Here is a 15,980-nt window from a genome sequence, read left to right on the forward strand (position 1 = left end):
GGTCCCTGGGCTGTGCCCAAGCAGAGTGCGGGGCCAGATGCTGGGCAGCATGGGCACAGTGAACCCGGCACACATCAGATGTGCTGCCATTCCCCCCTGCCCACCAACTTGAGCACCCCACAGCACCATGTTTTGGAGACAGCTCATCCTTTGGGGTTGCTGCCCATCCCGCCTGGAAATCCCGGACACACGACTGAACGCTTCTCTGCCCAGAAAAACAAATGTCTGGGCAGGGAATGAGGTCTTATCTGGCAAAACACACAACAGTCTGATTTCACTTCCCCTGCTCTCTGCAGCATCTAAACTCCCAGATGTTTTTAAAGACAGTTCTTGTAACAAAAGAGTTCTTTGGCTATCACAGTTTAAAGCAAGAATCTAACTTTCTGTTAAAGGCATACACTTCAAAACAAAAAGTCAGTTATTAAAAAAGGAGGAAATTTCAGCTTAAGACTTTTTTTTCTCCCCCATGATTTTTGGAAGTATTCTGATTTTCTCCTACTTAGGCAAAATACTACTCCTATTTAGGCAAAATAAATGAAATCCTGTTGGTGGGTCAATTTATGTGGGAAAGTCTTGGGCACTGTGTGGTGGGAAACATCACTTTTAAGGTTATACCAATTTTATTTTGCATTCTCTGTGCTTGCCCTAGCTGCATCCTCCAACAAATGGATACAATTAAGCCTTAAGCAGGACACTTATCCTAAAACTGTGCGTCACATGTTTGGAGAGTGATCCACAGATCTCATTTGCTGTTTATTCTGGGAAAAGCTGTGGATGTGAGTCATAATAAAGCAGAAATAAACAATCATTTTAGAGTTGGAGATGTGTGCTATAGCCAGAGCTTTGCTATTGACCGTGCCAAACTATCAAGTCAGCACACAATTCACTCCAGGGCAACAGGCACAGAGCAACCTGTCTGCCTCTGCAGAGCAGCACTGAAGCTGTGCCCCTCCACGTGGCATTGCTTTTATGTGGTTTTGTGGATATTACATTCCCTAACAGAAAAGCCTTTTTCAACAACTCTGAAAAGTGTACCTCCAAGGGCACAGAGGAGGATATCTGGCCGTGGGGGAAGAGCTGAGCTGCAAGTGATATTGCTTTCTGCAACACCTCAACACCACCAGCAACAGTGAAGCACATGCTCAGGGCTTTGCTGAACAGTTTGATAGTCAAGTGTTTGCTATACTTGGTCTTATAGCTCTGTGATTTATGAACGAGAGCTTGCAAGGCCCCACCTCTGCTAAGCATGTCAGGACACAGCCAGGAGCCCAGATAATCTTTGCCTTGCAAGGGCCAAACTTTTTGAAAATGGATCAATGATTCACGCCAACCCAGGCATTTGGAAAGCGCCTTGAGGAAAACCAGGGGCTGGATTGCACAAATACCTGATTTCCATGTGTGCAATCTGCCAAGAAGAAAGTACACCCTGTCCAAATAGTGGGGTCAGAGCTCTTTGTGGAGTGACTGCAGTCACCTTCTGCAAGTTTGGGCCTGTGGTTATTGGCCTGTGCTGGTTTTTCATCAAACAGCTCATCTTAAGTCAGTGGTCACTGGCAATCTCACATCACAGTGCTTTGTTTCCCAGACATGCATGGAAACCAGTTCCCAGCACTGGATGCTGGACTCTGGCCAGGCTCAGACCCATCCACACACAGGGAGAATGTCTGAGTATGGATAAATGCACCATGGGAGTAGAGATTTTCCACACAGATTTTGCCTTTCATCTTTAACAAGTAATTTGTCAACAGTTCTATTTTTGGCTCAGGGATGTTTGAAGAGGGAAAGCATACCAGACCAGTGACTCTGACCTCCTCTGGTAAACATCAATCTGTTTGTTTCCAAACAGAGAGATCTATAAGCTGGCTTTGGAGACCATTAACACAGGGAACTCCTTTTCCCTCCCCCTTATTTAAAACATCCCGCAGACTGCTGCAGTGAGCGCTGTTATTTCCAGCTCCTGATACATTACTGTTTCACTCTGATCCGGGGAACTGGTTGCCCCCTCCGAGTTCAGGGATCCTTTTGAGTCCTCTCGCTTTATTGCATGGCCATTTGGAAGGGCTGCTCCACAGGCTGAAAAAAAAAACCCAGACCCCACGATTAAGCCCTTTGCACCAGCACTCATCAGTGCAGCACAGACAGAGAGTGGAGGACACAATTCAGACAGCACTGATGGGGCTTGGCAAAGCCCCAGGTCAAAAGCTGCAAAAGGACAAATCTGGATAGGACAGTTGGGGTGACACCACATCCATGGAAAAACAGGTAGACTCTGTGAGTCTTTCAGGAGATGACTGTTTCGGGCTTGGGGTAACAGGGTTTGGGTTTTTCGGGCTGATAACAGTTGTGTTAAAAATAAATGGGAGTGCTAAAATTTAGAAAAATTAAATTTACCTGGATCTTTGTCTGCAATCAGGCTGGATCTATTTGAGGGGGATGGAAAACTGCATATGAATTCATCCCTGGATGCCTGTAAAGCAATATATGGTTTTTGTGACCAACAGAAGGTTACACCTATTCTCTTACAGAAGAGAATAATGCAATACAAAAAGGCAAATTAGAGTACTTTTTAAAAACAACACAGTAGAAAACAAAAATCGATATCCTTACTTCCATAAAAAAGAAACAAAAACTTCAGGAGTAGAAAGAATAGCAGAAGATATTAAAGTCACAGCAGTGTTTTCCCCTTTGTTTTTCATTTTTTGAATTGTTTTTCTCAAATGTCTTATTTTTCTTTTGGCCCAAACAAGGAGGTAAGTCTAGTCTGCAAGGCTAAGGCCACCTGGGAACCACACACAACTCTGAGGCAACTCCCCATGACAGTTGCTGGAGTCCAAGGCTGAGTCCTGTGTCAACTTGTTGCACTTGGAGGGATTTACCGCATCTCAGGGCGCTACACATACTGTACAGAAACATGTTAAACATGTCAAAAAAGGGAGAGTCCTTGTACCCAGTTCTGCAGACAGAACTAAGTCACAGAAAAGCCAAATTAAAAGAAACAAGCACCTTACGGGCCTGTGGGGAGTGGAAAAACACACTTCTTTCTAAAGCTGAGCCTGGCTGTAGGCAGTGGAAGTTGCACAGGGGGCGTGTGGGGAGAGCAGGACAGACAGGGAGGGCAAAGAGGCATCACTGGGCTTTACTCACGGGACTGGAGGCGGATGCACAGGAATAAAGTGCCTCACGACTGGCCACGCGCTGGAGGTTCTCCAGGAGCACCCCAAAGAGTGGCAGGTACAGCTGGGCGATTTTTGCCTGCTGGTTCTGAAAACAGGGAGAAAAACACAGGTAAAAGCCCAGGTTTCCAACCGACTCAGAAAGGGAAACTCTTGAGCCAAAGCACATGTACATATATATATATATGTCTATTTACACACTGTATATGGTGTCTTGAGGACATGTGTTGGTTTGGCTTCTCATCTCCAGTTCTAGAGCTGCCAGGGAGGTTTTATCCTTCTAGCAACAAGCTTGGGGCACTCGGGGATTTTGGAGGTTAAATAACATTTCCAGTCATACAGGATGTGTGACAAACTAAATCCCAGATTTCCTAACTCTTTAACTGTTACTTGACTTACATGGTTTGATTTTTAAGTACAACACCTCAGAGTAATGGAACAGAAACATTTGTTCCACGCCTGGTGCTGGCTATTGCTTCCAGTAGGGAATTCTCCACAGCAAATGCTTCTAGTGACAACAGTTTGTAGGAACAGATTAATTTGGATTAAGTGATACATATAAAAAATGGTCTGGTTGACATTTTCTAAATGGAGGCCTCCTTTACATCCAATTATTTTTTGTTAAACATTTATTATTCTGGATTTGACAGAAAAGTTACAAAAAAAAAGGAAAGAAATTTAAGGCTTGCAAATTAAATGGAACATTTTGAATGATAAAAGAATCCATTTTTTCTCGTGATTCAGTATAACAAAAGATAAAAGAAATCTTGAAAACACTCATGGGATGAGAAAACCTCTTGGCCATTGATAGAGATGGAGTCTCCTTGGCTTGAGCAAGACTGTGCCAACAGACCCTGCCACACTCAGTCTGTCCTGCCTGTGATGTAATTTTTTGCTTTGGTGTCTCTGGACACCAGCTGAGCATCCTGCCCTGGCTCCAGACAGTTTCCTGGTCACATACCCTGGAGTACAATACATGTACAAATACCCCATGGGACAACTGTGAGACAGGTGGAGTTTCTGGGAAGTCAGGGAGAGTGCTGCACACTGAGAGGGCAAACACCTCCTGACTTAGTGTGAGGGGTTCCAGGCACCCAGAAGTGCAGGAACAGTCTGCCTCTGACCCAGCCTTGGCAGGGAGGTGGCAATCTCTCCTGAAATATCAAGTCTTGCCAGCTGCCATGGGCTGCAGTTTCGTTTCCAGGCTGTGTAATCACCTCGGATCCTCACTGCGGAGAAAAGCAAGCCTGCCTCCCACTCAGCCCTTCAAACAAGCAGAGAAGGGAGGGAAGAGGAGCTGGCTCCGGGCCCATTCCGGCCACTCCTCCCACCCTTCATGCCAGGAAGTTATCCATGTCCCAATAAAAACCCTAGGAGCAATTTGAGGACCTAAACACTAAACAGGGGTATGTTATCAGGCTAGAGCAAGGACAGGTAGCATCTGCACAGGTAGACGGGCACTTTTGAGGGCCTTTGTGTCAGCTGGGAGCAGCACCAAGATAAAACAAGCCCATCTCCAGGCTCTTTGAGCATTACCACACTCTGAGTCTCTGCCTGAAGAACACTGACAGCTACCCAGCGGAAATCCAGTGTCTCATGAGAACTGAGATCCTCTCCTCTGAGTCACTAATTAGGAAAACATGCAGCTGACTAGTAACAGAGATCAGTTCTGTTTCCTGATTATAGCATATTAATGCAGGATATGAATTTAAGCCCAAGACCAGAACATCATTGATGTTGCCTAATTTTGTTGAACAACCTCTTCGCTAATGACACTTTCAAGTTCCTTAATGGCTTAGGGCTTTATTACCTAAATACTCAGGATGAATAAGGGGGCTGTAGTTATCTGACTGCATTATTTTTGTTCCTAGATGGTTTCTCAGAGCTATTACTGTTCTACCATAACTATCAGTTATTTACAACACTTTCTTAAAAAGTAATGAGTCTACCCCTGGTGCACCATGCAATATCTAAAAGTCTGATGTGTGCATTTTTTTTCATAAAGTTCAAAAACATTATGTTAAAAAGACAACAAAACAGGCCTGACCTTATGCTGGTATCTGTTGTCAAAGGCATGCTTGATCAAGAGATTTTTTAAGACTGAGATGGCTGTATATCTGATATCATAGTTGTCCTGCAAGGCAACAGAGGCTTCTCTGAGCAGCATCCCCACCAGGAAATGGTGCCTGCAATACTCATCAGTTAAACTGTACTCGAGATTTACATCTGAAAGAAACAGCAAGGACATGGTTAAGGGAAATGTTTTGAGAAAAAGGTCACTTAACCTACTATAGTCCTCCAGAAGGGTTCATCACTCTCTCCTACAGTGCACTGATCTTTCAATAACGCTTGAAATGAACATACAGTTTTCTCCACCACTGAGCTAAGTCATATTAAATAATTTGGTATCTTCCAGTTCAGGTTTATTAATTGCAGCCCTCTCTGTTTCAGCAGCACCTGAAGGAAGGATTTCTGCAGAGTGATGCTTTGCAAAGCTTACCTCTCCAGTGAGTAATTTGTAAAGGCAGAGATGGATGAAATGGGGAAAGACAGGACAACTTAGTTCCTTGGGGCTGCTTTGCTCCCGACTGGCGGTTATCCTGTAAATCCCCAAACTACCCACGTTGCAGGAGTGCCAACCTCCACCAAGCATCTGTGAGCGTGGGAATGGGCAGTGGAGATGGTGGGTTTAGGACACCCAGCCCTGGAGTGCTGCTCTGTAGCTCATTCCACATCCACCATGAAATCTGCATTCCTTCTCTCCATGTTAGAGAGCAGAGCAAAGGCAAATACTCCTGCTGGGATAGGGATGCAAACGAGGAGCAGGTGCCAAGTGCTCGGTACTGCATCCTCCATCAGTCTGCACAGCTGGGCAGCTGCATGGGCTGGGGAGCTGGGGTAGAGCTCCAGGCAGCTGCTTGTCAGAAACTGTGAGATTCCCTCAGCTTCCCACCAGCAAATATTGAAAACAGCTCCTTAGAAGATGTGCTGACTCCCAGGAGAAAGGCAGCTCAATATCTGATTACCTTGGTTAACTTAACTTCTACCCTGCATCTCACACAGAGTCAGGCTATATTCTGTAATCAAAGGAGTGGGTGCTACAAGGATAAGGCATCACTTCCATGGATGTGCCTGGATAGTGCAGCAGAGAACCAACAGTCAGAGATTTCAGTGCAGGGTGTGTGTGCACTTGGGCTGCTATGAATGACCTTGTCCTGACACCATTATCTCTGTCAGACAACCCATACACCGAATTAGAGCTGTGCTCAGCTCAGACCTTTTTTTTGAAAACATGTGTGAAAGTTTTTCTGTGGTAAGGCAGGGTGCATACACATAGCTTTGAAAATTCCAGCCAAAGGGTTACAACAGCTCCGTGGCTGCAAAAAATATTTTTGGGTTCATTGATTCATAAGTAGCATTTACTGAATTGTGAAACTGTGATTCAGAGGAAAGAGAAAGCAATCTGGAACATTATCTAGCTTTCATTGTTAGTCATGTTAGCAAATGCCTAATTGTCACACAATATGGTTATTTCATTAGTTGAATGCAAGCTAATTGATTCGAAGGTGTATATTTAATTTGACATTAGAGGATTTGGTCATTCCAGTTGGACCTACCTACTGAAGTGAACCGTTCCACAGCAAATGAAAAAAAATCTAATTCATGTGTAAAAAGAAAAGGGACAAATAAAAAGACGGCAAAAATAAACAGGAACAAGTAATGCTCTAAATCTTGGAGAAACAGGACTGTATGTCATGTTTAAATATTATTTGTAAGGCTATTCCTTAACTCCCATCTTCTGTCAATCCCTTGGGTTTTTTCCTATCACAGGATTGCAAAACCAATTGCAAGCTGCTGGCTGTGAGGCCAAGCTTGGGGCTTGCTTTGGCTGATGTCCCCACGTACAGCAGAAGGGACACACACCACCAACACAGAATTAGCTGAGATGTTTCAGAGAAACTGCTCCAACATGCAACTCTCCAACTCAATGGGATGTGGTTGCTGGAATGTGCTCTGTCATCATGCCTCTCTGCAGTGACTGAAGCTGCAGAAACCCTCTTTATCCACCTCCCTGAGGGCTATTCCTTCTTTTCCCGGAAACAAAGCAGTAAGGGTTTGGGCATGACCCCTCTCTTCATCCAAACAGATTGATAAAGAGGTGAGGCATGCCAGCAGGGTACCTCTTTGGTGATGTGCACTTTGTACCTCTCCATCTCTGAGCCTGCAGTCCCCTGTAACCACAGGTCTGTCCATAAAACCAGACAAGCCTGCAATGGAGATGCATCACTATATCCTTCTACCATGGCAGGCAGAGCTCAGGTACCACTGCAAAGGCACTTCAGCTACCTGTGGGAGGGCTGCTGTACTGGCAAGAGCTGTGTGTAAATCTCAGCTGGTAGATCTCAGTCACAAGAAAACACAGGAGGAAAGATGGGCTGCCCTTACAGCTTCTCAGTTTAACCATCTCAAATGCAAAGGTGAATGTTAACCAAGAAAGAGCATCCCTATGTTATCATGCCACTAAAAAGCATCAGGGAGGCACTATGGATGTGTTTTTCTCAGCCATTTCCAGCAAAACTTTTTGTTAAATGATGCCAGGCAAGTAGTCAAATTGGTGTAAGACATTAGCAGCTGGTCCAGAAAGCTCTGAGAGGTCACACACACACACACACACACACACACACACATATCTATATATAAATCAAAATAAGGGATACTTCACAGTTACTGTTGCTTCTGCCATCTGCATGTGGGTGGAACCACTTTAGGACTTGTACAACTACACCCTGAGGCACAACCAAACATCCCCTTTCCTCCATCAGAATAAATCATACAATCATAAAACCACTGGGCTGTCACATGGGGGAATCCCAAACCTCACTCTCCTCTCCCATACTTATATTGGCCAAGCTATTATCATCCAAACCTGGCAATGTTTACTGTATTTATCTAGCACAGATGAGAAAGCGGGACCCAGGGAGAATGAGGGTATCTCCATAGCACTCTTGGGAGGCCACTGATGTCCACACTGCCATCGGTGGCACAGCTCCAGCCACCCACTCTTGCTCAGTGCCTCAGCTCAGCCCCTTGTAAACCCCATCTGAGCTGCTGAGCAGCTTCAGGACCAAAGGGGACACGGTGTGACAGCAAAAGCAGTGTGGGTATGTGGTGGTGCACAGCACTTATGCCCTTGGAATGCACGAAGGACTGGCATGGGCTCAAGCTCTCTGCTGGCTGCCTTCAGCCCAGGTTTGAGTACAAGCTCAAACACGCTGTGCCCTGCTGTGCTCTTGTTCAAAATGAAAGGAGAAGGTAACCTAGGTCACCTTCTGGTGGTCACAAGGGGAGCTGGCATTGCAGCAGTGAGTTCAATCTGTTCTCCTATATTTCCATTCCCTACAGCACCCATTGATGAGACACCCACTTCTCAGGGGATGCTGACACTCATGAGAACGAAGGATTACACTTGCACAACTTCTGTATTTACTGAAACACGGGCAGTTTCTTTCGGATATTGTTAGTCCCATGCAAACTTAAATATAGGAAAGACTGAAAAGAATGACTGCATACCATTGTGGAGCAAAATTATGTAAACCTGAAAGAAAAGCATCTTGTCCTGAGGTTAATGTAAATCAGGCTAATGAATTTCCTTGACACCAAACCAAAGTCCATGTAGTCAGAAGCCATCAAGACTAATGAATTATAGCTCTTTAGCCAGTCTCTTGAGAAAGGACATACCTTGAACTCTTTGCAGCTTGGGTTTGGAAAAGGTCATTGGCAAGTTCAGAGGAATGTAGTGCTCGTGATTGCAAATGGTTTGAAGAAATTCAAACTTGTATTCAACCAGCAGCTGGGATAAAAAAAAAGACAAACACAAACTATGTTTTCAGTTTGACCCATGTGCTTCCAGTTCAATGTGCTTGTTGCATAAGAATTGGGGAATCTAAAGAGCATGTGGTAAAACTCACTAATAAATGGTAAATTTCTGTGTTGTTCCCACCAAGTGTCAGCACATGCAGCTGTCACTTGGGACTTCTTTTCCTTTTTCATCCAAACTATTAACCAATCTCTCCTTTACTTCTGACTCTTTACATTACTTGGAAACTTAACTGGATAAAGGCTCTTGGCCCAGACAAAGAGAACTCTGCCTCCAAAAGACTCTGCAGGAACAGAGTCTAAAAGGCCTCCAAGAGTTGTATAAAATAATTACTAAAGAGCTTTGACTAATGTAGATAAGCACAACTGCAAACCACCTTTCAAGAAACCTACTGCTTACCTTAGGGTCTTTTGGGCTGAATCCAGAAACGTAATCATTTATCAAGTTAAAAACAAATCCTCTGTCCATAAAGGTCAGACAACGCTGGAGAAAAAATAGCAAGATGTGAGCAATGATTAAAAATTAAAGCAATTATGCTAAATCTTCTCCATACTACTGTCTGCCAGCAGCTCGATCTGATCCTCCAGCTGCTGCCGACTTTCCAAAACATACTTGATCCTGTTTCTCTGAAACTATTTGGATGATCTCACATAAGTCTCCCGTGGACAACAGAAATATTTAAAATGAGATTATACATATTTCAGGTTCCAAACAGCTGCTAGGCATGACTGAAAACCCGAGGTAACATGTAGAGTTAGTGCTCGTCAGAAAGAGAAAGTTACTTTCCTAGGAAAGCTTGTCTCCTCCAGAGTTTTGACGACTGAAAAAAAACCCAAAGACAAGATAAAGTAAAACCATATTTGTTTGCTTGCTGCTTATTTCTCTTTGTCTGTCTTTTTGTTTTTTCTGATAAAAACCTTGGGAGAAGGTAAGAAGCTGCTGACCTTCAGGAAGTTAGCCAAGCTAAAGTTGACGTTCCTGGACTCCTCGGGGATCTCGTTATAGCGAATGGTCACGTGGGGAATGATGGCAAGGAGCAGCGAATGCAGGGCGTGCTGGTAGGACTCAGGGAACCGCTGGCCTCTGGGCAGCTGAAACCAAAAGCACACCCAAACTCAGTGCTGCAAGCCAGCCCCAGTCCAGACATAAGTTCTTTAGCATTTGTTTTAGTTGTTTGCTAATAAAACACTGGCCAAAGACAGCACTGGCTGCAGCTGCAGTGGGTAGTAACAGAAAAGGAGGGTGCACAAGCCGTAAGGAGGTCTGGAATTTTTAAATTACAATTGAGAGTGAAAAGGGGAAAAAGGGAGATGTAAAGCAAAAGGAAAAAGGCTAGATGTTCAGCTTGGCATGGTTGGGGTTTTTTTTAAATAAAGAGTTACAAAGCTTTTCAGAAAAACTTTTGGAGGAGAGTTAGTTAGCTTGTGACAGTTCTGTAATGCAGCATTGACCAAATTTATTTTTACCTTGATTTTGTTCTCTTCCAGTAAGTACATTGCCATGGACTTTGCCAGTGCTTCAAAGAAAAACCACGAGTACTAGAACAAACAAAGAATACTATTACTTTTCTCAGCAGGATTGACATTCCCTGACTGTGTGGAGAAGCACCTATTTGTGAGGGAGAGCTCACACTCTCAAATGGCATTTTTTTAGCACAGTTGTGCTTGGCGTGGGTGCCTTTGCTACCCAGAGATGTCCTGCCAGTCTTAGGGTGGGAATAGATTCATCCCCTCTGCATCCCAGTGCATCCTGCCAAGAGCCAGCAGAGCTTGGGGTGTAAGCCCTGCAAAGGCCCAGAGGCAGAAACTCAGTCTGCCTCCTGTGAGTCACCACTCATGTATGGCTTGAGGAAAATAGGTAAAACTGACAAGATGAACAGCCCTTTGCTGTGTCCTGCCATGAGCCTAAACACAGCCAGGTTCTCTGCAAGAATTCATCTCTGTTGTAAGGGGAGAACCTCAAGGATGTGGATGTGAGGAGCTGTCCCGGTAGCTTTGTCCCGGCAGTGGGTTTAGATGAGTGTAAGTGTTGGGCTTTATACTAGACACCCTTTTCCTCCCTCCATCCTTGACAGCCAAGTACAGCCAATACTTCACCTTGAGTAGCTTATTGATGGCTAGAAAATCTGCTGATTGCTTCAAGATCGTGGCCATGGAAAGGACCAGGATTTCATGGGTCATCTTGGCCTGTTTGACACTTGGCTTCTCAGCTCTAAAGACATACTGAGGCAAGAACAACAGTGTCAGTGGTGTGCCTGCTCCCAGCAGGGAGTCTGGAGAAGCAGTGTGTCGTGACTGACCTTTATGAAGGAGCGCAAGTAGTGGTCTAGACCTTCTTCATGGCACTTGGACACGATGTGCAGAAGAACCCTGAGGAGAAACGTGGTTTGTGTTCAGCACGCAATGCGAGAGTAAGTTCCTTCAGCTCACAGAAGTAGAAACCATGTGTGTCCTATCCTGCTCAACCTCAAAACCTGCTGGCACAGCCTGATTTGCAGAGAGCCAGCAGCTGCAGGCTAGCACCCCTCACAGCTCCTGTGGCTGCACCATCCTTGCACAAAGCACTCAGACACGAGGTAGCCAAAGGCTCTTCTTCACTTTTGTGCTGGACCAGGTATCACCCAGACCAGCTGACTTCAACACTCAAGACTCCTTGCACGATGAGATGAGATAAAACAGTCTCATTGTTTTTATAATCTGATACCTTCCTGCATCCCCTGAATTTATTAATTCTGGAAGCCTCCTTTTTTGTTGAACTTGCATCATATGCTTCTTGTTACATGCAGTGGACTATTTTGGGTTGTCACGTTGTAGTTCAGGAGGGTCAAGCAGACCCTGGAGAATATGCAAGCCCTCTAGAAGCACTCCCAGGAGTGAAGGCAGCAAGAGCCTAGTTTCCCCAGCCAGCACTGAGGATTTACATTTCAGTTCCAGTCAGAGGGAACAACAAACTATTGCATGTTTTCACAAACCCCACAGGCCAAACCACAAGGAGCAGTTTACAAGCCATTTATCAGATAAATTGGGTTTTAAATTCCACTATGAAAGTCTGATGAAAAAACAGTTGCCATTAAACAGAAAGCTACTGACAAACTGGAGAGCATCAGGCCAAGCTTTGAAGAAATCTCTGGAAATTAAGGTGGGAGTTGGTCACCTGATCCCCTGTCCTTGCCCCCTGGTGATTTAAACAGAGTGGAATTACAGTATTCCACACAGGAGAAGTCTTCACAACCCAAAACATATGGCACAGGGCTGTGACTGCAATCCCTGCACTGCATCCATGGGGGAGCAGGGCTCAAGTCCCACATCCCTGGGGGAGTAGGGCTCAGCCTCCAGCCTCCCGTTTCATGCTAGCAGGATGCTTCTGGTACAAGGATGCATGGTATGTACTAGAACCAGAGGAGGATCTCCATGGAGTGGCATCCAGCATCCCCTTTTGCCCTGGCAGCACTTCACTGAGGAATAACCTCAGGAGGAAGATGGATGTTTCAGTGCATCCCTCAGTTTCAGAGAGTAGTGGCCAGTGCTAAGCAGGGAAGGTGCTTTTGCCCCTTGAGCTCCCTTTGGTCCCTTGCCTGCCTGCAGCTGGGGCCTCCACGGGCCCGGGCTGGTGCCGCCAGAACAGCGCTGGGGGATCCGAGCAGGCACAGCTGGAGCAGCTGCTCCTGCTGCTGCAGCACAACACACCCAGCTCTGGGCAACTTGTAGCAATCCTGACAGAGGGACTGGTGTGCTGGGATGAGACCCAGGCATTGCTCCCCACATCTGCTGCCTGCAGCTGGGATGTGCCTGGATACTTCAGTGCCTATCAACACCCCAATAACTCAGCTTCCAGAGCCATCTCTGCCAGCAAACCCTTTTGAAAAACAAACCAGGAGTATCTTTAAAGTACCACATTTTTCCCCATGCATCTCCCAGGACCAGGGCCCCACGAAGCCCTACAACACTCAGATGTGCCAGGGGAAGAGAGCAGCAGGGGACAGCCAGTGCTGTCACTTAGCACCCTGTACTGGGAAACCAGACCCTGCTTTGCACTGTCATTTGTGGCTTTGCATTTGTAACCAAAGACTGGATGGTTTGCCCAACACTCACATGGTGCAGTTGACAGCTACTTCATCCTCCTGGGTCACGTTTGTGAGGACTCTAAATAGTTGCATAAGAATTACAGGTAGAAACTGAATCATTACTTGGATCTCCATGGCGTGCAAACACTAAAACAAATGTTCAAAACACAGACACTTTTAGTTCAACATTTTGCAGATGTTAAACATTTACAGTCCACAGACATTCTGTGGCAATAGGACAGGCGTTAGCAAATGCTTCAGGGTCTGGGCTTCAGCCCACTGGAGGATGGGGGAACTTGGACCCACAGCAGCACTCGCTGCCTCCTTCCAGCTGACAGATTCCAGCTGCACGCCTTTGAGGAGCAGCATGAATCACTCATGGTAGGTATTAATCCTTGTCTCCAATGTGCCCTGATAGCTATGACTTAATTAGAGGTCACATGCTATGGTTTGACTGAAAACCCCCAAAATTTAAGGCTGAAGTTTAGCTCCCAAGTCTTGTCATTACTCTGTGTCAGTTTTTTGAAATGTCATTTTCACAAGTGCCTTTGGAGCATGAAAACCTGCTGCCCAATGAATTGCACTAAGACTTTTCACCAAAAAGCATAGCTTGCTACCAGAAATGGGATTTAAGGGACTTGGTGAAGGTCAAGATAACCTGGTGCATATGCTCTCTACCCGTCTCATAAAACTCTTGTGTCTGAACCTCATGATACGAATCTAGGAAAGACAGTGCATTTAATTTTCAGTTTTCAAACGTGCAAATCTAATGAAGTGTTTTTAAATCTCCATCTAGTTATTGAAATAACTGAACTTATTGAGGTGTTGGTGATTAAGAATCCCTCACTTGTAGTTAGCACACACATGTCTCCCTGGCTCTAGGTTGCAGCGAGGGCGCTGGGGCTTGACAGGGCTGGGACCTGACGAAATGCTCACAACAAATTTAGTGTGATTTTAGTGCTTGGCTTCAAAACCTGCCACTATTTCTATTTCTTAAAATATTTGTACATTATCTGCCACACATTCAGTAACTTTGTGGTGATACATCCCCACCACTGAAAGTGGAGCTGTTGCTACAGCAGCACTCTCAAAACCAGGCAGTGATGGAAGGAAATAAGGATAGTAAATAGCCAATATATAATATTCCTGGCAGAAGCCTTTGGTGGACCTGTTCCAAGGTCCTTACTCATGCTGCAGAAATTGCCAAAAAGCTGGGTCTAGGTCACAGGTCGCCTCTGGTCAAATTTAACTGGCTGGTAATCCCACATATCTTTTTCAGCCTTAAAAAAAAATCCTGTTTTGAATGGGCTTCCAGAAAACAAGGAACTGTGCTACAGTTTAAAGGTTGGAATCAGTCCTAGGGCAGCAGGGGAGGAATGTGAGGCCACCAGGAGGAAGGTTTTGCCATGAGCATGGCAGAGTCATGCTTGTTTTATCTGCTGTGGAAGGGAGGGGAGCAGCACACAGACAATTGTGTCGTTGAGTGAGGGTAAAGATACTGCACAGTGCACAGGGCCCCAGTGCTGCAGTGAGGGCCTGTTCCTACAGGGCAGGGGTCTGGGTATTTGCTGATGGTCTGTAAAAACACAAACAAAGCCCACCAACAGGCACTGCTCACCTTTAGGCATTTAACGAGTTCTCCTGGGACCTCCTTAGCTCCCGCCTGAACCAGCTGGCAGTACTGGAAGAATTTGTGCAAATGTATGTCCTGGAAGAGACAAACGAGTTCAATTCAGCAGCCTCAACATTTGTCAACTACTACTCTGCAGCTTACATTCAAAAATCTGCTGTTTTACCTACAGCAGTGGGCCATGTCCCCATCAGTGGCTCTCTTGATCCCCAGCTGCCATCTCCTAGGACTGCAGTAATGCTCCTTGTCTTTTCCAACATACCCATCCACTGCCATCCCCTGGCTCCCGACCGTACTCAAGATTAAGCACAAAATTTCCAGCAGTGTTAAAATTCTCCTGTGTTGCACTACCCTGAGTCCCAATCCCCATCCAACATTGGCCTGGAAAAACAGAAGCCTTCCCCTCACAACTGCGACTCTTAGAGACTGCCTGACCTTCTGCATCACTGACATCCTACCATCCATCTGAGGCAGGCTCTCCTTCCCATTACTCTCCCTCCTCCTCCAAGGATAAATTTCATTACTGGGTTATTTAACCCTGAAAAGCATCTGGGAATGTAATGTGGTGGGAAGTGGAACTACTGTGCTGCTTTCAGTGTTGTACAGAATCAGTAAGGCACTAAACCAGATTCAGATGCTGAAAGTGAATTTCTGTGAATGTACAGGCAGCTGATGACATTCGGCACAGGACAAGTCCTGCCAAGAGCATTTTTCCATGAGCAGTGCTGACAGGAGGTGCCCCAGAGCATGTGCTGGGGATCTTTGCTGCACATCATGTGAAGCTTGAGGATGTCCACCACTACCATAAGGTGGCAGAATGCACAAGCACTTGATAAAACAGCCTGAACTAGTTTCAAAGGAAAATCAAGACTCTTGTTTTCTTGTGTCTGTTGTTGTCAGATAACTTCTTTTTAAAAAAACTTAATAAACAGTCTAATATTAACTGTGGTACTCATTGGTCTTAGAGGTCTTTTCCAACCTTAATGATTCTATGATTTGTGGAAACCTCTCATATCCACCAGTTCTTCTCTCTTTTGTGTCACTGAAGCAACTCATTTGCTCAGGTGTTTCCTTTGTCCTGCCAGTTACGGTGCAATGGACCAAGAAAACGTCAGCTTCTTCCCTGGGCTCATTCACTCACACAATCGTTTTATCACATCCAGAAAAAGAGCAGATCCCTGCAAGTTATCTCAGTTCTGCTGCTACAGAAGTATCTCAGTGCTGCTCTGCAAACCA

General features: G+C 45.4%; 1 protein-coding gene across 4 annotated transcripts in view; it reads right to left on the reverse strand.

The window, feature by feature from the left end:
* Positions 1 to 15,980, reverse strand: part of DOCK11 (dedicator of cytokinesis 11) — a 79,555-nt gene that overhangs the window by 24,689 nt on the left and 38,886 nt on the right. For 2 of the 4 annotated variants that reach the window (XM_051783823.1, XM_051783803.1), the window contains exons 23-35: positions 14,733 to 14,822; positions 13,143 to 13,261; positions 11,351 to 11,420; positions 11,148 to 11,273; positions 10,518 to 10,589; positions 9,996 to 10,142; positions 9,451 to 9,534; positions 8,913 to 9,024; positions 6,791 to 6,829; positions 5,221 to 5,399; positions 3,145 to 3,261; positions 2,392 to 2,467; positions 1,970 to 2,073 (exon numbers count right to left, since the gene is read on the reverse strand). In XM_051783823.1, the coding sequence (XP_051639783.1) occupies positions 1,970 to 2,073; positions 2,392 to 2,467; positions 3,145 to 3,261; positions 5,221 to 5,399; positions 6,791 to 6,829; positions 8,913 to 9,024; positions 9,451 to 9,534; positions 9,996 to 10,142; positions 10,518 to 10,589; positions 11,148 to 11,273; positions 11,351 to 11,420; positions 13,143 to 13,261; positions 14,733 to 14,822 (1,335 nt within the window). The remainder of the gene's footprint in view (positions 1 to 1,969; positions 2,074 to 2,391; positions 2,468 to 3,144; positions 3,262 to 5,220; positions 5,400 to 6,790; positions 6,830 to 8,912; positions 9,025 to 9,450; positions 9,535 to 9,995; positions 10,143 to 10,517; positions 10,590 to 11,147; positions 11,274 to 11,350; positions 11,421 to 13,142; positions 13,262 to 14,732; positions 14,823 to 15,980) is intronic. The other 2 variants (XM_051783832.1, XM_051783813.1) reach the window with 1 other exon arrangement.

Source organism: Manacus candei, unplaced genomic scaffold, assembly GCF_025592945.1.
Source record: "Manacus candei isolate 608988 ecotype Guabito, Panama unplaced genomic scaffold, ASM2559294v1 h1tg000003l, whole genome shotgun sequence".
Taxonomy (NCBI): domain Eukaryota; kingdom Metazoa; phylum Chordata; class Aves; order Passeriformes; family Pipridae; genus Manacus; species Manacus candei.